The 27,342-nt window shown below is 37.5% G+C and overlaps 1 protein-coding gene across 3 annotated transcripts in view; it reads left to right on the top strand.

The window, feature by feature from the left end:
* The window catches only part of UBR2 (ubiquitin protein ligase E3 component n-recognin 2), a 115,234-nt gene that overhangs the window by 59,220 nt on the left and 28,672 nt on the right, over positions 1–27,342 (top strand). For all 3 annotated transcript variants that reach the window (XM_044917624.1, XM_044917623.1, XM_021692132.2), the window contains exons 12-27: positions 4,240–4,403; positions 4,493–4,592; positions 6,916–7,044; positions 8,149–8,332; positions 11,402–11,463; positions 12,590–12,700; positions 13,921–13,986; positions 15,372–15,494; positions 15,633–15,696; positions 16,655–16,779; positions 19,936–19,988; positions 20,930–21,032; positions 22,040–22,088; positions 22,504–22,658; positions 24,388–24,490; positions 27,179–27,288. In XM_044917624.1, coding sequence (XP_044773559.1) covers positions 4,240–4,403; positions 4,493–4,592; positions 6,916–7,044; positions 8,149–8,332; positions 11,402–11,463; positions 12,590–12,700; positions 13,921–13,986; positions 15,372–15,494; positions 15,633–15,696; positions 16,655–16,779; positions 19,936–19,988; positions 20,930–21,032; positions 22,040–22,088; positions 22,504–22,658; positions 24,388–24,490; positions 27,179–27,288 — 1,701 coding nt within the window. The remainder of the gene's footprint in view (positions 1–4,239; positions 4,404–4,492; positions 4,593–6,915; positions 7,045–8,148; positions 8,333–11,401; positions 11,464–12,589; positions 12,701–13,920; positions 13,987–15,371; positions 15,495–15,632; positions 15,697–16,654; positions 16,780–19,935; positions 19,989–20,929; positions 21,033–22,039; positions 22,089–22,503; positions 22,659–24,387; positions 24,491–27,178; positions 27,289–27,342) is intronic.

The raw sequence follows: 27,342 nt of genomic DNA, 5'->3' as shown, positions 1-27,342 counted from the left end.
ATGTGTTTTATTATAAAATCTTAGACACTGCATGGTATCTTTATCCTAAGAAGATTCCCCTTAATGTTAGGCAGCTGGAATGAGGCCCATCACCTTAGTCTAGTTAGGAATTGACATGACTCCAGGTTGCTTTGGCTAGACTCTGTCTTCTGAGTCATCCTCACCCCTGCAACATTACCCTCTAAGGGTTCCCAGTCAAGAGCCTAAAGGGTTCACTTGAGTTCCTCCCCTCTCTAGGGTCCCGAACTCGTTTTGTTTCCTCCGCTTGCTAAAACTGCCACATTGCTCCTTTGCTCTTCTAGTCTTTCTGCTCTTAGACTTCTAAGGCCCGCACAGCTTCAGAATTTTGCAGATGTCTTACGGGGAAAGCTGGAAGAACGTTGGACTCCATTCCTACCCTTCTGTTCTTACTAGAGTCCTGGCCACCCCCCTCCCCACACCAGCTAAACTTAGGTTTTTCTCCCTGTTAGCAGTTTTGTCAGACTCTTTCCTGGGATCTTCTATCTCATTTTGCCCTGCTCCCAGAAGAGTCAGATGCTGAAGGAAAAGCAGCTGCAGGATGTTGGCTCATCTCCCTCTGCTGTGGCCCTTCTCTATGGTTTTATCCCCTCGAATTCTTATTGCCTCAGCAGCTCTCTAATGATTTCAGACTTTTTCCTAATTGATCTTTTCTGGTTGTTCTTGGGGAAAAATGTTGGTCAGCCTCAAGTCTCTTCCATCATGACTGGAAGCAGAAGAGTACATGGATAGTTTCTTGGAAAAGCACCATTAGTAATTCATCTGCCTATCCCTGCTTAAAAATCAATTGCCTAGATATTAGTGAAATGTAATATATCAGTAATAGAATCCCATATATTGGTCTTTTGGGTTAACTGAAAATTCAGTCTTCCATTTTTAAATAGCCTGGTCAAGAACCAATACTAATAATTCAAGTGATTAACAATATCTTACTTGTTCTAATTTGTTTTTATTAAATGTGCCCTAATTTATAGTCAGCATTACCCCTGTATGCTCCATCATGTTTAGTTTAACTAAAAGTATGTTCACAGGCCATTATTATTCAGTAATGTTTTTCACAGGGGCACCTGGGTGGTTCAGTCAGTTTGGTCATCCGACTCTTGATTTCAGCTCAAGTGCTGATCTCAGGGTGGTGAGACTGAGCCCCATGTCGGGCCCTGTGCTCATTGTGGAGTCTGCTTGGGATTCTATCTCTCCCTCTGCCCCTGCCCCTCCTGCTGCACACGCTCTCTCTCTCAAAATAAATAAATAAATAAAATCTTCATAAAAAAGATTTTTCAGAGTCTTAGCGGGGACTGTGGCCCATTTTGAATATGTAATGAGCCTTGCAACACAAGATTGAATACAAATTACATAAAATAAATAAAATTGTAATTAAGATGAGTAGCAGAAATATGTTTTTTTTATAATTTTTTTTTAAAGATTTTATTTATTTGACACAGATAGCAAGAGCAGGGACACAAGCAGGGGTAATGGGAGAGGGAGAAGCGGGCTTCCTAAGCCTGATGTGGGACTCAATCCCAGGACCCTGGGATCATGATCTGAGCTGAAGGCAGACGCTAATGACTGAGCCACCCAAGCACCCTCAGTAATTTATTTTAAAGCAAAGAGAATTGTAGGCATTTAAAAATTAAGCAGTTTTTTAGGGTGATAAGAAGTACTAGACCTATATAATAATGTTAGATATTTAATGTCAAAGATTACCTTGAAAGTTTAGCAGCAATCTAGGCATGAGGTGATAAAGCCAAGCACTTAAAGTTTTTTATTCTTCTTTTCTGTTGTAACTTTGGAAAATATGCTTTCTCTAGTTTTCTTTTCAGAAGTAGAAATGCCTGAATAACTCCCCTCTTTCAGTGGGACAGTACTAATGGGCGTCTTACTGATTTTTTTTTTTTTTAAGTTGGTACCCATGACAATCATAATCCAAAACAAAATTATGCAGTGGATAAACCATCTCTTTTAAGAATTCATCTGAAACTGAAAATGCTAAATAAATGCTTTGGTTGGTGAGATTTACATTCTACCAATATTAAATTGTCTCTCCCAGGGGCGCCTGGGTGGCTCAGTCGTTAAGCGTCTGCCTTTGGCTCAGGTCATGATCCCAGGGTCCTGGGCTCCCTGCTCAGCGAGGAGCCTGCTTCTCCCTCTCCCACTCCCCCTGCTTGTGTTCCCCCTCTGTCAAAAAAATAAATAAATAAATCTTTAAAAAAATAAATTGTCTCTCCCAAACTTCCTTCAACTATTGGTTATAAGTCTTGTAAGCATGTTCTACAGAGTTTTTTCTTAGGTCAGTCAAATTGTATTATACTCATTTAAGTTTCTCCAAGTCAACTAATACAGCAAACAAAAACCAAAAAGGAATATCCTTTTATCTTAACCTATCAACACCTCTTCTTCAAACTTGACCTTAGTCTTCACTATGTAGGAAAATGAACAGTAGTTAATCCTGTTGATTTTTGAGGTTCTTAGGGCCTTTGTCAATGTGATGATGACTTTTGAGTTTTTCAAAGGAATGTTTAACTATATAGATTTTCTCTTTAGCTGATGACCTCAGAACTTTTACATTAGAACACAACTTTACTATAGTCTTAGACTTCTATCTTCTGCACTTTTTTGTCCTACTTTTTTTTTTTTTTTAAGATTTATTTATTTGAGAGAAAGCGTGCGCGGGCAGGGGGAGGGTCAGAGAGAGGGAGAGAAGTATGGAGCCTGACAGGTGGCTTGATCCCATGACCCTGAGATCATGACCTGAGCCAAAATCAAGAAGTCAGATGCTCAACTGACTGAGCCACCCAGGCACTCCTGTTCTACTTTTTGATGCAACTTTCTATATTGCTGATTGATTAATGAGAGACCTAGTTAAATAGTTCCCCCAATACCAATAATAATACCCTTGAACCTAGTTAGGCTAGAAAAGTAGGGGAAAATCCATGATCTTTTATAGCAGAGTAATAATGTATTCAAATAATATTAGACATTCTGACTTTATTATGGAGCAGAAAAGGAAATGCAAATTTTTATAAAATAACATCCAACTTCATTCATAGTAAGATGCAAGTTAAAATCATCAGAATGGCAAAGATCAAAATGTTTAAAGTTGCATTGTGTTACCGAAAGCATGAGGGGAAAGGCAAACACTGTAGATGGACATATAAATTGGTAAACTTCTTTGTGGAGACAATTTGATGATATCAGTAAAATTTATAATGTACATACACTTTAACCCAGTAATTCCACTTCTAGAAAATTATTCTATAATTATCCTTGCAGTTGTACACAGCTAATATTCATTGCAACATCTTTTGGAATAAATAGCATTAAGACTGGAAAAAACCCAAATGTCTCACCATTAAGGGCCTGCCTGGCTAAATAAAGTATGATAGAAAAAAATACCTGGTGATGGTTACGACAAATGAGGGAATTTACATGAACTGATATGGGACAATCTCTAAAATACATGAAGTTAAAAAACAAGTGAAGAACAGTGTTTATAATACGCTATCCTTTAAGGGTGAGAAATAGATATAATTAAATATATGCATACTTCTATCTACTTAGTAACACTTAACCCATATATTATAAATGTATATATGTATTCTTCCATCTCTGGAAGAATATGCAAGAAAACTGCTAACAGAGATTGCCTTTGCAAGGGGGACCTTGGGAGCTAGGAGACTTTTTACCTGTTTTTGTTGTTGTTGGTTTTTGGTTTTTGTTGGGTTTTTTTTGCATCATTTAAATGTATTTGCTTATTCAAAAATACATAGATATGTATATCTATACATAGAAACAAAACCAAAAAAATTTTAAAAGATTAAGAGGAAATAGAGTTCCATACTGAGTTCTACAGAATCTGTGATATGAACCTCTGGATCCTAGAATAATTATACCATACCATTATAGGTGTCTAAATGTCTCAGTTAAGGAAAATTTGCAGCCTGGTTCAGACCCCCCACCCTGAATTGTCTTTGAATAATGAGGCTTGGATCTGTCTCCTAACATTGTGGCATCTTTCTCCGTGATATAATTGTTGCTTCATACACGTGGCAATTGGAGTAAGTAATTGTTATTTAGAAATACACAGTAATGCATTTATAATACTATATAGTTGCATTGGAAAAGGTTTAAACTTCAAAGAGCTAACCAATGTTGGTGACTTTTTTTTAGCTTTCTAGTTAATAGGTTTTGATTACCAATGTACTCTGATACACTCTGTTCTAGGCTCGGATGCTTATCACAGAAGAAAACCTGATGACCATCATCATTAAGACTTTTATGGATCATTTGAGACATCGAGATGCCCAGGGGAGATTTCAGTTTGAACGATATACTGCTTTACAAGCCTTCAAGTTTAGGAGAGTTCAGAGCCTTATTTTAGATCTCAAGTAAGTTTTTGTTTAATTATCCAACCACTTACAACTTGTAATATGTCAGTGTTTACCCATATGTTCATTGCTATTTTTATCTTGTTCAGGTATGTGTTAATTAGCAAACCAACTGAGTGGTCAGATGATCTGAGGCAGAAGTTCCTAGAAGGATTTGATGCCTTTTTGGAATTACTCAAATGTATGCAGGTATGTATAAATGGAACATTTTAAAGAGGAGCACCTTTTTTTTTTTTTGGTTCATTGACTTGAACATCTTTTCTGTCTATGTATTCTTTTCATTTGGGGCACATTTCCAAAAGAATAATTTAGATGACTACAATTTGGACCAAGAAGCTCTTTTTTAATTGGAAACCCTTAGAATGGTGTAGAATGAATGACATCCAAGCAGAAGTTCTGGCATCTACTATTCTTTTGTATTTGGTTGTTCTTTTGGTTATCATTAACATTCTTTCTTTGAGGATTGCAAGTTTACTGTTTTTAATATGCTTACGTGGAAGTATTGTAAAGTTAATAATTAAGAAACTATAATGTTTAATTTTTATTTTTAATGTTTCCATAATTCTTTTTCTCTCCTTGATATGATATTTATATAATACAGTATAGAATTTGCTTCCCTCTGTTTAATTCTCTTTTTTGGAAACACCCCCATATACAGAACAGAATCTAGCAGAAACCAATTGGTATATGGTTTTAACTGTAAGAAGGTAGATGTCGGGGCGCCTGGGTGGCTCAGTCATTAAGTGTCTGCCTTCGGCTCAGGTCGTGGTCCCAGGGTCCTGGGATCGAGCCCCGCATCGGGCTCCCTGCTCGGCCAGAAGCCTGCTTCTCCCTCTCCCACTCCCCCTGCTTGTGTTGTCTTTCTCTTTCTGTGTCAAATAAAATCTTTAAAAAAAAAAAAAAAAAAAGAAGGTAGATGTCATCCCAAAATATCTGAGCCATACCATTATAATTCTTTTAGTAGCTGTCTGGCTTTCTTAAGCAAGAAATAAACAAAATCAACTTATCATTTTTGGAAAGTATTCTGGTTTCTGTGTTGGGTTGGGATGTTTAATTTATGGTAATACTTCTGTGTTTTTCTATCTGTAGAAACTTTGGTCATTTTAAATACTTGAGGTATCCTCTATTTTCTATAATCAGTTCTGACACACCAAGAGAGTAGTTAGGCTAGTTTCTTTTCTTTTTTTTTTTAAGATTTTATTTATTTATTTGACAGAGCATGCAAGCAGGCAGAGGGAGAGGGAGAAGCAGGCTCCCCGCTGAGCAGGGAGCCCAGTGTGGGGCTCAGTCCCAGCACTCTGGGATCATGACCTGAGCCAAAGGCAGACGCCCTGTTAAGCTAGTTTCTGAAACATATATTCTTATTTAAAATTCTTTCAAAACTGTATATTCTTGGGGCGCCTGGGTGGCTCACTCGTCATGATCCCAGGGTTCTGGGATTAAGCCCCGAGTTGGGCTTCCTGCTCAGCGGGGAGCCTGCTTCTCCATATCCCTCTGTCCCTCTCCCCTGCTCATGCTCTCTCTCTCCCTCAAATAAACAAATTAAATCTTTTTTAAAAAATGTATATTCTTGGGGCGCCTGGGTGGCTCAGTCGTTAAGCGTCTGCCTTCGGCTCAGGTCATGATCCCAGGGTCCTGGGATCGAGCCCCGCATCGGGCTTCCTGCTCTGCGGGAAGCCTGCTTCTCCCTCTCCCTCTGCCACTCCGCCTGCTTGTGTTCCCTCTCTCGCTGTGTCTCTCTCTGTCAAAATAAATAAATAAAATCTTTAAAAAAAAAAATGTATATTCTTATAAAACTATTTTATCTTTTTGTTTTACATTTCTGGGTTTTTTTGGTTTTTTTGTTTTGTTTTGCTTTCTTTTAGTCTGTGAGAACTTTTAGTTGCAGATTAGGAATAAATATGAAAACTTTATTCTAGTATATCATAAAATATACTTATAAATTCAGTAACATTTTAAAAGCCTGTCTAATTTCTTCTAACAGTTTGGTCTATAGATGATAGAGCTAAAAAATAATTTGAAGGCTCGTTGCAGTGAAGCATACATTTTATGGTTTAAAACATATGCAGGATTGCCTCAAAAATATTTGTTCTATACTGGGGTTTTTAATTTATATTTTAGGGAATGTTAATATATAAACATGTAATTTAGGGAGTTGAACTTCTTATACTACTTGAAGCTTCTTGTTAAAACTTTTATTTTATATGTTTTTATAATCAATATGTATTTTTTCTGTATTATTTCTTAAGTTTCCATGTAAGAGGACAAACATAATTTTAATCCATTTAAAATCTTTTTGCTTCTTTTGGGGTACCTGGGTGGCTCAGTCTGTTAAGCATCTGCCTTTGGCTCAGGTCATGATCCCAGGACCCTGGGATAGAGCCCCGTGTCAGGCTCTCTCCCTCTTCTTCTGCCTGCCATTCTGCCTGCTTGTGCTGTCTCTCTCTGTCATATAAATGAATAAAATTTTTTAAAAATTAAAATAAAATAAAATCTTTTTGCTTCTTTTAAGGGAATGGATCCAATTACACGTCAAGTAGGACAGCATATTGAAATGGAACCAGAATGGGAGGCAGCCTTCACGCTACAAATGAAATTAACACATGTCATTTCAATGATGCAGGACTGGTGTGCTTTAGACGTGAGTTTCTTCCAGGGGTAGGCAGTAGGAGATAAATGGAAGATGGGGAATAAACAGATTCCTAAGAATTCTGAGGAGATTTGGAGAGGATAGTGGTGATACTTACCTCATGAAATAACATCTTTTCCTCTCTTACCCATAAATTCCATAAAAGTTAAAATTCTGAAGCCTTAGAAAAAACTTGGAAAATAGAGGAAGAAATGATCCACTCTCTCTTCTCTTATGTTATGATCTACATTTTTTTCCCATAATCTCGTCTAGATTTTGAGCATATAAAAAGAAGAGTTTAGAAATGTATCCAAAAATAAGGCTTTATAACTGTTTCATTTGTTCTCCGTCTTAAAATTACTTTGCTTTCCTTTGGCTATAAAGTCTAGATAAGAGCCTGTGTAAGTTAAGAGGTAAGAGAAGACTTCTGTGAGATCTGAATTATGTGTAAGAGTTAACTGGTCAAAGAGCAAAGAATATTCCTGACTATGAGACAGCTTCATCATGCTCTGTGATGAGAAAGAGTATGGTTGGTCCAGGAGCTGTGAGAAGGCTCAGGTTGGAGCACAGAGGTTGAAGGCAGAGAACTGGACAGGGGCCTGACTTTGCAGGCCTTGGAGGCCCTGGAACGAAGTTTGGGTTTTATTCTAATAGAGTTGGGATGCCACTAGTGGCTACCAAGCTAGAAAAGGTGACATGATCCAGTTTACATGTTTTTTTAAAAATTACTCTGGGAGAATAGATGGAGGAGGGCAGAAGTAGAAGCAGGGGATTTAATAGATGGTTGGCTTTCCTTTGAATTACTGGAGATGATCAGTGGCCAGGTTTGAGAGAAATTTAGAAGATGAAATTGCCAGCTTAGTGTAATAGATTGGGCAGTGGGAAATGAGGGAAAGGAGGGTATTGGAATGACTTATAGATTTCCACAGCTTTATGGAGATGTCATTCCCTGAGACAGGGCACTGGAAGAGGGACCATATTGGGGGAGGGAAGATTGAGTTTGGTGTTGCCTATATTGATATCTGAGGTACTTACTCATTGTTGAATTTGAGGTGCTTATTCAGTGTTGTAGAAACCCAGCCTTTGAAGTAACTTACAGAAAACCCTCTTTTTTAGGAAAAAGTGTTAATTGAAGCTTACAAGAAATGCCTTGCTGTATTGATGCAGTGTCATGGTGGTTTCACTGATGGTGAACAACCAATCACGTTAAGCATTTGTGGACATTCAGTGGAAACTATCAGATACTGTGTTTCCCAAGAAAAAGTTAGCATTCACCTCCCAGTTTCTCGCTTACTTGCAGGTAAAGCATTTCTCCCCAAAAAAGAACCCTGAAATTATCTTCTAAATTGTTGTTTGTGGTTAATATTTATTGAATACTTACTATACATTATACTGAGAGTTTTATAAGCATTGACTTATTTAATCACCACATCAGCCTACGAGGTAGGTATTGTTACATTTGCTTCACAGAGGGGAAGACTGAGACATAGAAGTGACCTCCTTAGTGTCATGCAGCAAGAAAGAGTCAGAGTAGGAATTGTGAGGTGCTTTGGCCCCAGAAGTCGTGTTTATAACGACTGTACCATGGTGCTGCATCAGACTTCTAAACTGCACATACCACATGCTTACCACATATATGCCATATGCCTAACTCAACTCACATTCAGAGTCTGTTATTACCATTCAAATCACCCTATCGCTTAAGTGATTGCTGATAAATTGAAACCACCCTAAATTTTTTTTCTTTCCCTCTAAGCTGTTTTTTACTCATTTATTGATAACCTTTTTAGGCAGTAGGTCAAGAGTGAGTCCCACATTGGAATGATAGTTTTTTAATCATAAGTAGTTGATTTACAAGCCCTTTATACTTGGTAGAGTATTTGAAGCCACCACCTTGCAGTGGCCAAAAACTTAGAATATGCACCTGTCCATCTCTATCTACAGACTCTTTTCCTTTTTTTTTTTTTTAATTTTATTTATTTTACAGAGAGAGGCACAACAAGAGAGGGAACACAAGCAGGGGGAGTAAGAGAGGGAGAAGCAGACTCCCCACTGAGCAGGGAGCCCGATGCGGGGCTCGATCCCAGGACCCTGAGATCATGACCCGAGCCGAAGGCAGACGCTCAACGACTGAGCCACCCAGGCGCCCCCAGACTCTTTTCAATCTAGCTTCCTTCCATATTTCTTGATTGCAGGAATTCTTATCCTGCTCACATGCTGCTGTTCCCTTTAGTTCCACTTTTAACTGTGAGAGTAGAAAAGTTGTAAAGGTAGCTATTTTTAGTCATTGTAGAATTTGTAGTTTATCTTAAGTATGTGGCTGAATAATTTAATATGATGTGAAAATGGTTGTGTGTGTGTGTGTGTAAGAGATTGTGGAGAATTGATATCATTTCTTCCTTAAATGTTTAGTAGAGTTCCTCAGTGAAACCATATGAATTTGATACTTTCTTTTTTGGAAGGTCATTAATTACTGATTCAATTTCTTTAATAGATACAGGTTAGTTCTAGTTATATGTTTCTCCTTCTAGGAGTTTTGCTAGTTCGTGTTTTTCAAGAAATTGTTACATTTCATCTAAGTTATCAAATTTGTGGGCATAGAGCTAGTCCTAGTATTCCTTTATCATCCTTTTAAAGTCCATGGGATCAGGAGTAATAATCCTCTTTCTTTGCTGAATGCATTTTTTTTTTTCATTGTTCTGAGCATTGTCACATTTTCTTGCTGCTAGAGCCTAGCATTCCAACAGTCTTATGGAAGTTGTGGAGATTTAAGATAACTTAGACATCTAAATGTCAGTAATACAACAAATAGAACAGCAAAGAAGTACTTAATATGAAACTTGTTCAGGCCCTGTTTTGTTTCCATAAGTGCTTTGAGCATACTGAACCTGTTGATAATTGATGGGAGCAGGTGACAGCATGGTGTTGTGGGAAAGTATTCAGCTGGGATGCAGGAATGTTGGTCCTGTTTACAACTCAGCTGCTGGTCTTTGCTGCCTTTAAAAATCTGGTCGTATGTTGGAGGCCAGTGTTGATAGTTACATAGAAATGAGAGTTATACTTGTTTCTGCCTAGGTCTTTACTGCTCTCAGACCTCAGTGAACATCTTTGAGCATTCTGCTGTGTTTGATAAAGCTTGGCCTAAATGCTTATAATCTAATTGAAGAGCTTACTAAGTAAACACACAAAACAGTTCAAGAACAACTTGGAGTGTGTACTAATGGAGTTCGAGTGGCAGATGTCAAGTGCAGGTCGTCAGAATGAGACTCATGATGCAGGTCTTTTGGATACGAAAGCCTCAAGCCAGGCTTGACCAAGTGGCCGCACCTATTGATAAGAGTGTAAAAAGCATTCTCGGGGCGCCTGGGTGGCTCAGTTGGTTAAGCGACTGCCTTCAGCTCAGGTCATGATCTCAGGGTCCTGGGATCGAGCCCCGCATCGGGCTCCCTGCTCGGCGGGAAGCCTGCTTCTCTCTTTCCCGCTCCCCCTGCTTGTGTTCCTTCTCTCGCTGTGTCTCTCTCTGTCAAATAAATAAATAAAATCTTAAAAAAAAAAGCATTCTCTGTGTAGACAACAACATAAACAGTACACTTAATTCTTAGTTAACAGAATTAAGCAAGTTTGAGCTATGTAAGAGCCCTTTGCAATTAGGAACTAGAGAGGCTTTGATCTTACGCTGGAAGTTCTAGGGAACTTAAATCTGAGGTCAGGATCAGCATGGACCACGAATCCCAGGACTAGTCTCTCTGTTCACTTGCCAGAAGGATCTCTCCTGCTATACTTTAAATGGGAACAAACTCCACAGCCCAGTGAAATATGACCCTTAAAGTGGGCATAACATACATAAATGTTTGATAATTATAGAACTGCTTTTGCCGGGTGCCTGGGTGGCTCAGTTGGTTAAGCGACTGCCTTCGGTTCAGGTCATGATCCTGGAGTCCTGGGATCGAGTCCCGCATCGGGCTCTCTGCTCGGCAGGGAGTCTGCTTCTCCCTCTGACCCTCCCCCTCTCATGTTCTCTCTCTCTCATTCTCTCTAATAAATAAATAAAATCTTTAAAAAAAAAAAAAAGAACTGCTTTTGCCGTGTTTGTATATCTGACATTTACTTATATAAAATGTCATCAGTGTGTATTAGTAAATGTAATTAGGAATTTAGCTCTAAGTGTACCTTTGACACAGAGCTTCATGAAAATATCTATTCAAAAAGCTTCATTTATAGATGCAATTCATTTTTTATCTTAATTTGTAATGGGATAGGTTCTCAAAGAGAAAGAGTAGTTAGATACAAAGTTGAGTGAATATTTAGGACTTTTTTCCTAAATGATCTGCAGTTGTTGAAATGCCTTTTTGTTTGTTCTCCTATGCAGGTTTACATGTATTATTAAGCAAAAGTGAAGTCGCATATAAATTTCCAGAGCTCCTTCCTCTAGTAAGTAATCCTAACATTAAAAGTAAATGCCTAGGGGCGCCTGGGTGACTCAGTCGTTAAGCACCTGCCTTGATCAGGTCATGATCCCAGGGTCCTGGGATCGAGCCCCACATCGGGCTCCCTGCTCAGCGGGAAGCCTGCTTCTCCCTCTCCCACTCCCCCTCCTTGTGTTCCCTCTCTCACTGTGTCTCTCTCTGTCAAATAAATAAATAAAATCTTTTTAAAAAAATAAATTAAAAGTAAATGCCTAAAAAAATAATAATAATAAGTTAAAAGTAAATGCCTAGGGGCACCTGGGTGGCTCAGTCAGTTGAGCGTCTGCCTTCAGCTCGGGTCATGATCTCTGAGTCCTGGGATCGAGCCCCGCATCGGGATCCCCGCTCAGCTGGGAGCCTGCTTCTCCCACTTCTCTCTGCTTCTCCCACTTCTCTCTGCTTCTGCTCTCTCTCGCTATCTCTGTCACTATCTCTCTCTCTCAAATAAATAAAATATTTTTTAAAAAAAGTAAATGCATATTTATTATGTTCCATGTACTTGAAATCACTTTGAAACAAACTGTATTAATCAGGGTTCTGCAGAAAAACGGAACCAATAGAAGATTGTGTGCACATGCATGTGCACATGGGTATGTAAAGTATGGAGAGAGAAAAAGAAAAAATTGATTTATTGTAAGGAATTGGCTTATGCAGTTATGGGGCCTGGCAAGTCTGCAATATGCCTGCATGGTAGTCCAGCAGGCTGGAGACCCAAGGAAGAGTTGATATTGTAGTCTGAGGTCCAGAGGCATTCTGGAAACAGAATTTCTTCGTCCCTGGTTGCGGGGACCTCAGTGTTTCTTTTAAGGCCTTGAACTAATAGGATGAAGTCCACCCACATTACAGAGAGTAATGTGCTTAACTCAGAGTGTACTGATTTAAATGCTAATCACATCTACAAAATACTTTTCACAGCAACATGTGGACTGGCGTTAATCAAAAACTGGGTACCATGGCCTAGCCAAGTTAACACAAAATTGACCATCACATAAACATACTTTAATTTTAACTGCTGTTTGATATAGTTTCCATCCCTATCACCCTTCTTTATAGAGTTGAGATTTTTATGGATTTTTTTTTTTTTTATACAGAGTGAACTTAGCCCACCCATGTTGATAGAACACCCTCTTAGATGCCTTGTTTTATGTGCCCAAGTACATGCAGGCATGTGGAGAAGAAATGGGTTCTCTCTAGTAAACCAGGTAAGTGTTTTTTAGTTTATGAAGACTTTTCATTCCATCTCTTCCTTTGGCTTCTGTGAAGGTTGTAATTTTCAATATACTTAAGTCATTGAAAGTTGAGTTATCTATATTAAAATTGTTCAAGAAGATTAATGTTAAACCAAGAAGTTTCTTAGAACTTTTATTCATACTTTGTCAAGAAACAATATCAAAAGTAGAAATGAACTTAATTTTCTTGATTTTTAACTTGAGATCATTTTTATTTTTTTTTTTTTAAGATTTTTTTATTTATTTGAGAGAGAGAATGAGAGAGAGAGAGCACATGAGAGGGGGGAGGGTCAGAGGGAGAAGCAGACTCCCTGTTGACAGGGAGCCTGATGCGGGACTCGATCCAGGGATTCCAGGATCATGACCTGAGCCGAAGGCAGTCGCTTAACCAACTGAGCCACCCAGGCACCCTTGAGATCATTTTTAGAACAGTTTTACAAAACATAATAAAAATCCAGATTTCATCTATTTAAATAAAATTGTGGAAAAGTTGAAAGTTCTCTTAGAAACTGATGGTTGCCGGAGGGTAAGGGGTAGGGGGATGGGTAAAATGGGTGAAGCATAGTGGGAGGTACAAGTTTCCGATTATGGAATGAGTAAGTCATGAAGATGAAAGGCACAGCATAGGGAATATAGTCAGTGTTAAACAGTGTTAAATGTTAAACAGTGTTAAATGGTGACAGATGGGAGTTACACTTGTGGTGAGCAGAACATAACATATAGACTTGTCCAATCACTATGTTGTACACCTGAAACTAATGGAACATTGTGTGTCAACTATACTTCAATCAAAAAAAACTTCTATTACTGTAGCTCTGAAATTGAGGTTTTATTTTTAGACCTTATCAAGGCTTGGTATAGGTTTTGGTTTTGTTTTGTTTTCATTTTTCATAGCCATAAACCTTACAGCAAAGTAGCTTTGTTGCGGAAACCCAGAAAGTTGGCTGCAAAATGTGTACTATAGCATAAACACTGAAATCTGGAAATTTCTAATTAATTAATCTCTGCTAATATAGTATTAACTGTTGAGAGAACTACATTGTGTGTGTGTGTGTACACGTGTGTGCATGTGCATTCGTGCATGTGCACCCATGTTCACACTTGCATCAAACCCATGTGCTCTTGGGGATTGGGGAGAGGAGGGAGCTGCACAAATAAAAACCTATTTACCAATATAATTAATTTTTTTTTAGATTTATTACTACCATAATGTGAAATGCAGACGTGAAATGTTTGACAAGGATATAGTAATGCTTCAGGTAATGAATTAAAAGCATTAAACTTACAGGTTGTAGAGAACGTTTTTCTTCTTGTCATTTCCACAGAACCCAGTCACTTATGATTACTCTCAAATCTCTATCTCTAGCCTAGCCCTGTCTACTGAGCTCCAAACTCATATGGCTAGCAGCCTATAGAACATTTCCATCTAGATTTCCTGGACACATCTCAGATTTAACATATTCAAACTAATTCCTCTTATTCCCTCCATACCTTCCTCCTGTCTTGGGTTTCCTACCTTGGTGTATTGTTTAACAGTCTATACAGTTGTATAGTTGGGTCAGAAACCTGAAAGCCATCCTTTTTTCGTTGTCCTCTGGTTAAAGACCCAAACCCCTTAAACTGATTTCCAAGGCTTATGAAACTTAACTATGTTAAAATTCCCTGAATTGCCATGCTCTCTCTTAAGTCTTAAATTCTGCACATTTATTTCTTTTGCTCCCTAGTTTGCCTACCCTACTCCCTTCCTTTTCTGTTCACCTTGTAACTTGTTTTCCTGTATGTCTTAGTGTTTAGTGTCCCTTTCTCCGGAAAGCCTTCCTTGACACACAAAAATGTAGCTAAGTATCCCATTTGGGAAGGCCCAAAGCGTGGTACTCATCCCCACCATAGCATTCATAGCTCTGGATCGTGGTTGCCTATTTACTTTTTGTCCCTCCACTAAACCATGGCAACTATATCTTAGTCCCTTTTTGTCCATTGTGCATAGCACAATGTTTATCACATAGTGGTTTTTCCATATTATTGCTGAATGGATTTAAAAATTACAGAAAAGGTTATGAAATGTATATTTCAAAAATGATTGGCTCAAAATAAAATCCAAGTTGATTTAGAATTTATACAAATGGAATTAAAGGAGAATTAAAACTAATATTTAAAAGCTGTTGTTTCAGTTAGTTTGGTTTTTATTACCAAAAATTAATTTGAGAGTTCTTGATAAGAGCTTAATATTAGGTAAATAAAAAGTACTAGAAGCTTAATTGCCATAGCACATTTCTCTCAGAGTCCATACACTACTAGACAGTGATAAGAGAGCCCTGAGATAAAATTTCAGAGCTGAATTCATAGGGTTGCAGTCAATTCAGAGAATTAAAAGGCAAGAGAACGTGTTACTCTGATACGTAGGGTTAGGGGGTTTTTTTTGTTTTGTCTATGTTTTATTTTTTTTACCAGCTTAGATTCTTGTCCACACTTGTAGCTTCCACAGGTAGGGAATTGACTAAGTGGGTTTTCATCTTTTATAGGGATTGGTGAATAAGTAAGCTATTTTCACTTAATTCAACCCAAAATATCTTTCACTAATTGTTCAGTAGCCCTTTTGACCTCTCTCTTTTCCTTTATCTCAAACATTAAAAAAAAAAAAAAGACAGGTGTCTCCATGATGGATCCAAATCATTTCCTGATGATAATGCTCAGCCGCTTTGAACTTTATCAGATTTTCAGTACTCCAGACTATGGAAAAAGATTTAGCTCTGAGATTACCCATAAGGTAAGAGCATGTTTAAAAGACCATAATACATCATTAAAGAAGTATCTTTCTTTTTTTTTTTGGATATGTTAATCATCTGAGATAATACAGTGTTTGTATTTGTATCCCTCAACTTTCTCTCCACTCCACTTGTTACAGGATGTAGTTCAGCAAAACAACACTCTAATAGAAGAAATGCTCTACCTCATTATAATGCTTGTTGGTAAGTATGGATTGTTTGTGACATTTATCAGTTACATTGGCTTTTGTGATAAATAGTTGTGAATTTCTAAGCTATGTTTCTTTTGTTTAAGCAGTTCTTCAGCTTCAGGGGAAGATTAGAGCATCCGTCTCTTTCTCCCTTCTGGTTACTGGAGCACTGAGAGTGATAGTGCCATGGTGCTTTAGAACAAGAGAGTACAAGTTCTGAAGCAGAATAATCTGAAAGGCTCTTTGGGGAGAAAAAAGTAGGACAGAAGAGTTTAGCAAGTAAGAATAGGATATTTAGGAGCTATTTATTGTTACTTTATATCTTAGGTATGTTTCTTTCTGTGCTTTTGGGTTGCAGAACTGTCATCTTGGCTTTATATATGATTTAAAAAAATAAGTTAATAGAGACCTGTGGCTAGTAGATGCACATTTCTTCTCTTATTTCCTGTATTTTCAGTCCTGTCACCTCCATCTTTCCTATTCTTTTATTTTTTACCTTCTCTACCTCCTCTGCTATTTTTGACTCTGTAGTCCATAGAGCAGAGAATCCTGGCTACTGTCAGGAGGTGATACTAACAAAGGTCTCAGAAGGTGAGATTTTATTTGCCACTAGATAGAAGGTGAAAGGAAGCCTCTCCCTCCCTGCTACCATGTGGCAGATAGCATGAAAGCAGTTTCCTAGTCCTCTGGTTACAACTACTGCTCTACCAGTTTTTGACTACATCCAGTCCCTTCCTGCCTTCTGATCCCACTCTTTCAAAATAGTATCCAGAGTTTTCTCTCTCTGCTACCCAAAGCCTGCACTCACCTGTTGTGTCTGAGCCTCAGAAGTGTGGTTAGGAGCTGCTCTCACCCTAGTTTGCTGCCAAACCAATTATTTACTTTCCCACTGCACAGAAAGAAAAATATATTGTGTTGCTTAAGTATTGTGATTATCTTAAATGTGTGTATATGTACTTTTGCATTGACAGGAGAGAGATTTAGTCCTGGAGTTGGACAGGTAAATGCTACAGATGAAATTAAGCGAGAGATTATCCATCAGTTAAGCATCAAACCTATGGCTCATAGTGAATTGGTGAAGTCTTTACCTGAAGATGTAAGTACCTACATCTTACAAAAGAAATTATGGAAATTCTCCCCTTCCTGTCAGGCTAATTTGTTTAGATTTACTTCTGTATACCTTTTTCACGGTGGTAAAGACCACAATTCTAGGACACCTATAATTCCTAGTCACTCTTTTTTTTTTTTTTTTTTAAAGATTTTATTTATTTATTCCAGAGAGAGAATGAGAGAGAGCACACGAGAGGGGGGAGGGGCAGACGGAGAAGCAGACTCCCTGCCGAGCAGGGAGTCCGCTTCTCCCTCTGACCCTCCCCCCTCTCATGCTCACTCTCTCATTCTCTCTCTCAAATAAGTAATCTTTAAAAAATAAATAAATAAAAGTAAACCTGATCTTGGGGTACCTGGGTGGCTCAGTCGTTAAGTGTCTGCCTTCGGCTCAGGTCATGATCCCAGGATTCTGGGATCGAGCCCCGCATCGGGCTCCCTGCTCAGCAGGAAGCCTGCTTCTCTCTCTCCCACTCCCCCTGCTTGTGTTCCCTCTCTCACTGTGTCTCTCTCTGTCAAATAAATAAATAAAATCTTTAAAAAAAGAAGTAAACCTGATCTTGAAAACTGAATTTATGTATTCAGTAGACAGGGCTTATTGAGTCCTTACTACAAAGTTGCCATGGGTGGAGATAATGCTTTAAAACTTAATATATTGGAGAAGGAAGTGAGAAACATCTGCTCATCTGTGTTGAGGGTACTAAAGCTTTTCAGAGCTTTTTCCTTCTGAAGCATCCAAAAACTCTCCTTTAGGGAGCCATCTCTTTCATTTTAGTGAATGTAAAGTAATGTTCACATTGGCATTCATAGGCTAATTGTTAACTGTTTCTCGTCCCAGGATCTCAAGTTCCCTGGCCACCTGTTTTTCAGCCACAGGGCTTTTCAGATAGATACCAAATACTTGTAGTTAGGAGAGATCCTTATTTCCTTGAGGCTTTTCAAAATGTTTCCCCAGATTTGAAACATAGATCAAAACTTTCAACCTTAATGTTCATTCTTCTGGGATTTAAACCTGTATTTGTTGCAGAGTAATACTTCCTTTAAACTTTATATTATGAAAAGTTTCAAATATCTATGGAAATAGAAAACATAGGTAACAGAACCCATCACCAGTTTCAACCAGTCTTGTTTTATCTATACCCCAACCACAAATCTCTGCCCCCCCCCCCCCCACTGGATTATTTTGTTAAGAATACCAGGTTTAGGGTGCCTGGGTGGCTCAGTTGGTTAAGCGACTGCCTTCGGCTCAGGTCATGATCCTGGAGTCCCAGGATCGAGTCCCGCATCGGGCTCCCTGCTGAGCAGGGAGTCTGCTTCTCCCTCTGACCCTCTTCCCTCTCGTGCTCTCTATCTCTCATTCTCTCTCTCTCAAATAAGTAAATCTAAAAAAAAAAAAAAAGTAAAAAAAAAAAAATTTTAAAAAAAAGAATACCAGGTTTACCCACAGATGACACATGATCTCTACCACCCAACCAAAAACCACAAAATGAGTTTGCCACAGGGGAGGAAAAAAGAACCAAAACTTCCAAGGCCCTGCTTTTTTTCTTAAAAGTACCTTAAAAAGGAAATTTTTGTTTCTATTTTTTATTTACATTTTATATTTTTTTTTGTACACATTGGTAGTGGTCAGTCATTTTAATGATCTCGGATGACCAAACCGGCCTTCAGAGCATTCTCTGTCCTACTTCTGACTTTACTTGTGATGTGACCATGTTCATTATCATTTCAAAGGAGGAAAAAAAAAATCTTGTTTAAAAAAAAAAAAGTCTTATTCCAAGCATTCTGGTAACTTTTTTTGTGTATGTGCTTAGCTATAATATAAGTAGTTGGTTTATATGAGATGGTTAAGGCCAGAGATGAAAGATTTCTTTTTTTTTCCTTTTTTATATGAAATTGCTGGGGAGTTTTTTGACCTGTTTGATATATATGTGAAGCAATGTTGTGCAACAGTAAGCCAGAATTTTATTTTGCTGAGTTGTTATAACCAAAAAACCAGAATACGAGGCTTACCATTTCATCTATAAATAGAACTGTATATATGTTAAAACAGTGGTTCTCAACCAGGGACAATTTTGCCCCCCCCCGGAGACATTTGGCAGTGTCACTGCTCGGGGCAGGGTTGTGTAGTACTCCTGGCATCCAGTGAGCAGAGGCCAGAGATACAGCTGACCGTCCCACAATGCATAGGACAGACCCCCCACAGCAAAGATTTATCTGATCGAGCAGATAAGTGCCAAGGTTGAGAAACTGGTCTACAAGGACTTTTAGAAAAACCTATCTATCCGTATGCCATAATAAAAGAATAATAATTAATAATTTCTTAATATCACTAAATATCTAGTCAGAATAAAAATTACTTGTACTTTTTAATACAGGAAATGAATCCTGAGTTGTTAGATGAGGAAGCAATTACAGTTTCACTTAGACTTTAGAATAAAGAAGAGTATAATTTGGGGGTGGGAGGAGAGGCAGAGGGAAAGAGAGAATCTCAGGCAAGCTCCATGTCCAGCACAGAGCCCAACACGGGGCTCGATCCCAGGACCCTGATATCATACCCTGAGCCGAAATCAAGAGTCAGACACTTAACTGAGCCACCCTGGCGCCCCAAGAAGATTATAATCTAAAACAGCATTTTAAAGTACACCTTGTACAAAGTGATGGCAACTATATTTACGAAACATCTTTGACCAGAGAATTCTTTAATCAGAATACCTGTTAACATCTTTTTATGAATGGGATATGATTTAGGAAATGCTGTTTTACTAAAAATATATAAGGAATCAGTGTAACTTTCATAAAAATAGTATAAATATCTTACATAAATTTTGTTTAAACGTTATGTTGTTATGTGTACTTTGTGTTTTTAACTTAATTCCTTTTGAAAGCTGTCACCTTGAATCCATATGGTAGTGACTTGTTTTTAATCATATGAGTCTGAATGCATGTTAGCTTACAAAATAAGTTTCCCTGGTTGTATATTAATAATTATGTTTACTGTGGAATCCTCATCTGTAAAAATTGGGATAATAGTATATCTGCTTCATAGGGTTGCCGTGTAAGGCCTAAGGAGAGAAAAGTACAATGTTCAAAGTGCTAGCAGATACTGTTAACATGAAACACACTTACTTGTTTCTCGTACTGTTAGGAGAACAAGGAGACTGGCATGGAAAGTGTAATTGAAGCAGTTGCCCATTTCAAGTGAGTTTACTTCCTGTTCAATTTTTTTACATATTTTTCTTAGTGTTTCCTTCGATGGAACTGAGAATGAAATCGTTGCTTTCAGAGAGTGACAGACATTTTCAGATACATAGTTCTGTACTAGATTTCTGTCATTTCACTCTTCTGATACAGCTCTGCACTCAGCAGCCTAAATTGGTTTATGAGAATTTTCACTGTGCTCAGAACCGGTGTTCCTGATAGTTTCATATAATTGACATTAACCTGAGCGGGTGACGTAAGTCGATGCATTGAGTTTTCCCAAAACTGCTTTCTTTGTTTCCATCTGAATGTGCCTCCTAAGTTGTGAGATGGCCTCTCAGTACTGCCTTCACTCTCTAGTGGCCAGTGTGTTGCCCAGTAGGTAAACTAGTTGATCCCTCTGAGCCTGTTGAGGCAGTTCCTCAATCCTACTTTTTCCTTGCTCCCACCCCAACAGTAATGTCTTTGTTTTTGTTGATTATAAAGATACAGTACATGCTTTTAGAGAAAATACAGGAAAAAATGTATATATATAATTCCCCAAACCTTAAAATTGTACCTGCTTTTTCCACTTGGTAGAACTTATCAGAGACATCTTTATATGTCAAAATTTAGAAATTATTACCACTTTTCATGATGTTCAACTGTGTGGAGGTGTCATAATGTGTGTAACCTATTCCCTGTTGTTAGACTTTGAATCATCACAATGACCATCACATTCACCTGTCCTGTTAGGATAAATTCAAAGTGGATGCGTCAGATAAGATGATACATGTAGAGCGTTGAATGTAGATTACCAAATTAACCCACAGAAAATGGTACCAGTTTACGTTCATCAGCAGTAAATGAGAGCTCGGCTTTTTTATTCTGTTATCTAAGACTGTCTCATAAATTAGGGTATGACTTTAGTAATAATATTTTAAGGACTTTTTTTTCCATAGAAAACCTGGATTAACAGGACGAGGCATGTACGAACTGAAACCAGAGTGTGCCAAAGATTTCAATTTGTATTTCTATCACTTTTCAAGGGCAGAGCAGTCCAAGGTAAATGGGAAAATAAAAAGTATACTGGGGAAGAGCTGTGTTTGTTTGTTGATTTGGTTTGTTTTTCCTAAACAACTTTTACTGCTTTTCAGAGATTGAAAAAGGATACTTTTTATTGTAGGAAATTTGAAAAAATATAAAAAGGTATAATGAAGAAAGTATAGATTACCTAAAATATCACCACCTAACATTTTTGGGTTCCCCCCCCCGCCATGTATGCTACATACATACATAAGATCTATATAATTATATACATAAACCTTACATATATAATTGTATTTTATTGGCTTTTGAAGACAAATTGTCAACCTGTATAATAATCAGTTAAACTATTTTATACTCATTTCAGAGTTGCTACTACTTAACATTATGCTTTTCCATACTAATTTATGGAATTTTCCGCATGATTCTTGGCTAAGTTTTGTCTTATAGCAGTCTACTTTTTTTTTTTTTTAAGATTTACTTATTATTTGAGAGAGCGGTAGACTGCACATACACGTGGGAGGGAGGGGAAAAGGGAGAGGGAGAGAATCTCAAGCAGACTCCCCACTGAGCACAGAGCCTGACATGGGGCTCAATCTCATGATCCTGAGATCATGACCTGAGCTGAAATCAAGAGCCTGACACTTAACCGACTGAGCCACCCGGGTGCTCCAGCAGTCTACCCTTCAAATACTTTTTCGTAAATGGCATTAATTAAACTTAAACATGAAGCTTTGTTTAGATGCATGTCATAGAGCTTAAGCCTAAATAACATTTTGGTTTGGTTTGTACATGTTTCCCCTGCATTTTAAAATAAGAAAGAACTCCTTGGGGCTTGGTGGGGGTGAGTAGTGGGGGAAAAAAATAACCTTGATGTATCATTTGGAGGCTGGGGGGAGGCACTATAAAACTAAGGGTACATATCTTCTAAAATCAGAAGATAATATGACAAAGATTAACTTAGTGTTTTGGATATTAGGTTGTTGTATATTACTAATTCCCTGTCCAAATTTCTTTTTTATTAGGCAGAGGAAGCTCAACGGAAATTGAAAAGACAAAACAGGGAAGATACAGGTATTTTTAATCTTTCTAAAAATCTCTTGTCTCTTCTACTTGTTAAATGCTGTTTTCTATTGACTATGATGATTATCCTTGGTGAAGTGGAAGATTTAAATGTATGCTTTCCCAGTGAACATTCAAAAGACTAATAAATATGCAAATATAGAAGTAGGCTGTACTGAGTCACCTCTGGGTTAATGGATTTATCTCAGATCCTAGGACATTTCTAGGGAAAAGAAAGACTTTCCTTTGTACTGCTGCTGTTAGTGTAGCTGTCTTTATGCATTTGACTTTGAGAAGGTAAAATATAGCTTTAAGATACGTGTTAATGAATATTCTTTGAGTGAAGACTATCAAAAGATAGGGTTGGTTTTTTTTTTTTTTTTTAAGCATGTTCTACAAGAGAAACCAGTAATAACCTTATTTTCAGCACTTCCACCTCCAGTTTTGCCTCCATTCTGCCCTCTATTTGCAAGTCTGGTAAACATTTTGCAGTCAGATGTGATGTTGTGCATCATGAGGACAGTCCTGCAGTGGGCTGTAGAACATAACGGATATGCCTGGTCTGAGTCCATGCTGCAAAGGGTAGGTTTGAAAACATTTATTATTTATATTTTAGTGCCTTTTTAGTAAAAGTCAAAATATTCTTGTCAATATCTATACATAAACAACTTAGCACAAAATGTAGTGTTAGCTTAATTTGAAATGTAATATTGTTACTGCTTTTGTGACTGACAATGAAAATGATAGCCGGGCAGATGTTTTTTAATACCACTTGGTTGTGATTACCTTGGTTTTGTTGGCCAGTCTTCCTCTCATTGATTGTTCATAATATGTCTCTGTTTATGTAGTACTCTGATATTTGTATAATGTGTTATCTTTAACATTTTTTTAATTTAATCCCCTCAAAAAACCTGTGGGTTCATCAGTATCTGTATTTTATAATTGAAGAAATTGAAACTCAGAGACTGTAGCTAATTAAGTGGCATGTCTAGAACCTTGTTTGTATTTTAGTTTATAGCTTTGATGTGAGTTATTCTTGAACTGTTTATTTAATTGAATTCACACAACACCCGTTTAGGTAGATACAACTTTTTCCATTATATAGATGAGGAAGTCAGGTTTCAGTGAGATTCAATTAACTTGCCCGTGTTACTCAACTAGTAAGTAACATAATAGTAATTATTCAGTTAATAGAATTAGCCTACTCTGTGCCTTAATCTGTGGTAGGTACTTTTACATACATACAATATTTGCAATTCTCAAAACTCTAAAGGGAAGCTATTTTTTTCCATTTTAAAGATGAAATTGGGCTCAGACAGATTCCCTGAAGGCATGTTAGCTTGAAAGCTGTGAAGCCAGGATGCAAATGAAAGCAAGCATTCCCTGAAACAAATAATACATTATATGTTAATAAAAAAAAAAAGAAGGCATTCTTCCAGAGCCTTCTTCCAAAGCTATTTTTCTTTCCATTGTCTTAGCAGGCTCAAGTGTCTCATTGGCTAAGATATGTGTACACTTACACCCCCCTCCCATTTATAAACAGACACTTAAAATGTAAAAGCATGGAGCTGTGGTTTACTAGAGACTATCAGTATTATGTGAGCAAAAGATCTGTGGGAAATGATGGAGAAAAAAAGGAGTGAACAGCATTTACCTTTTGTGTGTACATTTGTTTCGTGTCCTTCAAGCTAACTTAGTTCATCCAAGTCGCTGACAGCCACAGTAGCTCTTTCTGTGGGGAAACATACAACACACAGGTATCTTCTTCCAGAATTTGGGGAGCAGGATAAGGGCAATAAAAATGCAAATAAAAATCATTTTATATTTCCTTAGAAGTAAGGAATTTTTTGTGAGATATAAGGAATAACTGTAAACATCTTCATAAATTATGTGGCATTAGAGATGAAAGATACATACTGAGATGATTAAGATTTTTAATCCTTAGAGAAATTTAACTAGAGATCATTACATGGTAGATGCTTTCAGCTCTAATTATTTGGCCACCGATTCTTAGAAGATTTTTTTTAAAGACTGTAGTGTAGGGATGTATATGAACTTATCCTAAGAATATGCAGTTGAATTTTCTTTGTAGCTGACATGGAAATTTTTGTTTCCTTACTGAGAATTTTTTATTAGAAAATGAAATTTAGAGTTTGAACTTAATAAAAATTAGTACTTCAGATTGTTTTTTCTTGCACTTTTTAGTGGTTTGCTTTATCTTTTATCAATGGTGAATTCTTTTTTGTGTTTGCTTATAAAAATATGTACTTGGTTTTTGATTCACTAAAAGTTATAAAACATCTTATCCAAGGTGTTACATTTAATTGGAATGGCACTACAAGAAGAAAAACAGCATTTAGACAGTGTCACGGAAGAGCATGTAGTAACATTTACCTTCACTCAGAAGATATCAAGTATGTATACACTTTTTACTAAATTAATTCAAGATACTAGTGATTTTAAATATGTAATATAACCTCTTATTTGCTCATACAGATTCTAAATAAGTTTTAATAAATCCAGATTTCTGAAGTTACATGTATTCATCTGTCTTAAAGGTACTATATGAGATCCTGATGTATTTTCATAAAAATACTTAGGGACTACACATACTTAAAATTCATAAACTGAGAACATTAATGAGGAGCCCTTAGCTTGAAATCAGTATAGCACATACATTTAAATTCTCAGATATGCTCTAAAAACACAAAGTATGCTATCAGAATTTCACTTTTAAATTATTGCTGTTATCTTATAAAAACATATTGAAAATAGGAGAATTAGCTATAGGGGTACCTGGGTGGCTCAGTTGGTTAAGCATCTGCCTTCGGCTCAGGTCATGATCCTGGAGTCCCTGGATCGAGTCCCGCATCGGGCTCCCTGTTTGGCAGGGAGTCTGCTTCTCCTTCTGACCCTCCCCCCTCTTATGTGCTCTCTCTCTCTCATTCTCTCTTTCTCAAAATAAATAAATAAATAAAAATCTTTTAAAAAAAAAGAGAATTAGCTATAGAGGATTAAATTATCATTTTTCATATAAAGTAATGTGACTTTTTTTAGACAGCCAGGAGACGTTTTTCCAGCTTTTTTTATTAAAAATTTTAAACATACAGGCAAGAGTTGATACAGTAAACATCCATATACCTACCACCTAGATTCAGTAGTTAGTATTTTGCTGTATTTGCTTTAATATTTGCATACTTTTTTAAACCATTTGTTTTAGCCGTATTTCATCTATAAAGAAAAGCTTTTTCTCTGCTGATTTTCACAACAAGCAGTTGGTCTAATAGTTGCTTTCAGTGGTGACAACTGTGAATCTTTTTTGTTTGCTTAGGATTGTTGTGCTTTGTTTTTAATATTACTCTTGGGTTTTTATTCTTGTTTTATAGTCACATATGATCAAGGTTCCTTAAAAAAAAAAAAAGATTCTTTTTGATGCTCAAACTGCCAATTTTGGTCAGCGGGAGTCTGTTCAATTTGCTTCACTGCCCTTTTGACCCAAGCCCATTAGTATTTGAGCACCACCTTGCTTTTTTTTTTTTAAGATTTTTATTTATTTATTTGACAGAGAGCAAGAGCAGGGACACAAGCAGGGGGAGTGGGAGAGGGAGAAGCAGGCTTCCTGCCGTGCAGGGAGCCCGATGTGGGACTCGATCCCAGGACCCTGGGATCATGACCTGAGCCGAAGGCAGACCCTTAATGACTGAGCCACCCAGGTGCCCACCACCTTGCTTTCTGGCACAAAAGACACCACAGGCTCATCTTACACTTGCCCTGCCCCAGACCTGCAATCAACCATTTGCTGAGATATTTAAATGAGTTGATGGTGGTGTACTAGGAGTTACAGCAGTCAGTATAATGTGTAGTATGATCCATTATAGGTGGTATAATGGATAATATGGTCGTGTTTGCTGCTAGATCTCTATTCTTCCCCTTTTTATCCTCACCCAGGAAAGTGGGAGGAAGAGGGGAACTGCCTTTCCCCACTGAAAACCGTGTTCTTAGGTGCCAGCCTTTCCCTATTCTTTTCTCCGGCAGTAGTTCTTCCTGTGGGTTAGCGTTGTCTCTTTTGCCGCCTTCATCTCCAGCGCTTTTACTTCAGGATAACCAACCCGAAAACTCCCTGATTTCATCCACTCATCACTACACAATCCCAGATTCGCTGTCTCTCTCTCTTTCTTTCTTTCAACAATCATCATTTTCTCTAGACATTCTTCATATTTCTCTTTAAACATTTTATATAATTAAAACACACTGTTTAGAGTCAGATCCCTAAACTATAGCCACAGAACTTGAGATCTGAAAGAATATTAACGATCACATAGTTCAGTCTCTTCCCCCTTAGGAATATTTTGCCCAAATGACAGCACTTAAAGCAAGAAAATCAATAACTGGACATTTCCGACTATAAAACTAAATTAGCTAACATTAGATTAAGTGTACCCTCGAGACTCTGGACTTGTATGTATTTTCCTCCAAGAAATAACTTACAGAGGAAGAAATGCATTTTTTAAAAAATTTTTATAAAGATTTTATTTATTTAAGAGAGACAGAGATAGTGACAGAGAGTGAGAGAGAACACAAGCGGGGAGGAGAGGGAGAAGCAGGCTCCCTGCCAAGCAGGGAGCCCGACGTGGGGCTCGATCCCAGGACCCTAGGATCATGACTTGAGCTGAAGGCAGACTCAACCGACTGAGCCACCCAGGCACCCCAAAATGGAATCTAGGTTTTGTTAAAAGGAAAATAAGTTGATATATTTTTACACATACGCCCCCTGTAAATCCAGTTCGTTTCTTAGACTTTGTAAAATCTCAGGTAGACATTTTAGCTGGGTTTTTATTTAATAGCTAAAGGCTATGTTAAATTAATCATTTGATGTAAGATGTTCGTTTTGAATGATTAAAGCATTCTAGTTGTTAACAACTTGTTTGTAAAGTACAGATACATCACATTCTCAAGAAGTATTGAAAAACCTCTAATAAGTAGAACTATAATTAAATCATGGGCAGGTGATGTTATAAGCAACCTTATCTTCTTGTGCATAGTAATAAGCACTATGAAATGTTAGCTGTTGTTATTGTGCCTTTTATTTTTTTCTGCCTTAGAACCTGGTGAAGCACCAAACAACTCCCCTAGCATACTAGCTATGCTGGAAACACTACAGAACGCTCCCTACCTAGATGTCCACAAAGATATGATTAGGTGGATATTAAAGGTACAATTTCCAGCATCACTCTGCTTTTTGTGAGAAACACTCAATGTTTGTTAT

Source organism: Neomonachus schauinslandi, chromosome 8, assembly GCF_002201575.2.
Source record: "Neomonachus schauinslandi chromosome 8, ASM220157v2, whole genome shotgun sequence".
NCBI classification, from domain to species: Eukaryota; Metazoa; Chordata; class Mammalia; order Carnivora; family Phocidae; genus Neomonachus; species Neomonachus schauinslandi.
The sequence above is the reverse complement of the archived record's forward strand: the minus strand, read 5'-3'. Positions and strand labels throughout refer to the sequence as shown.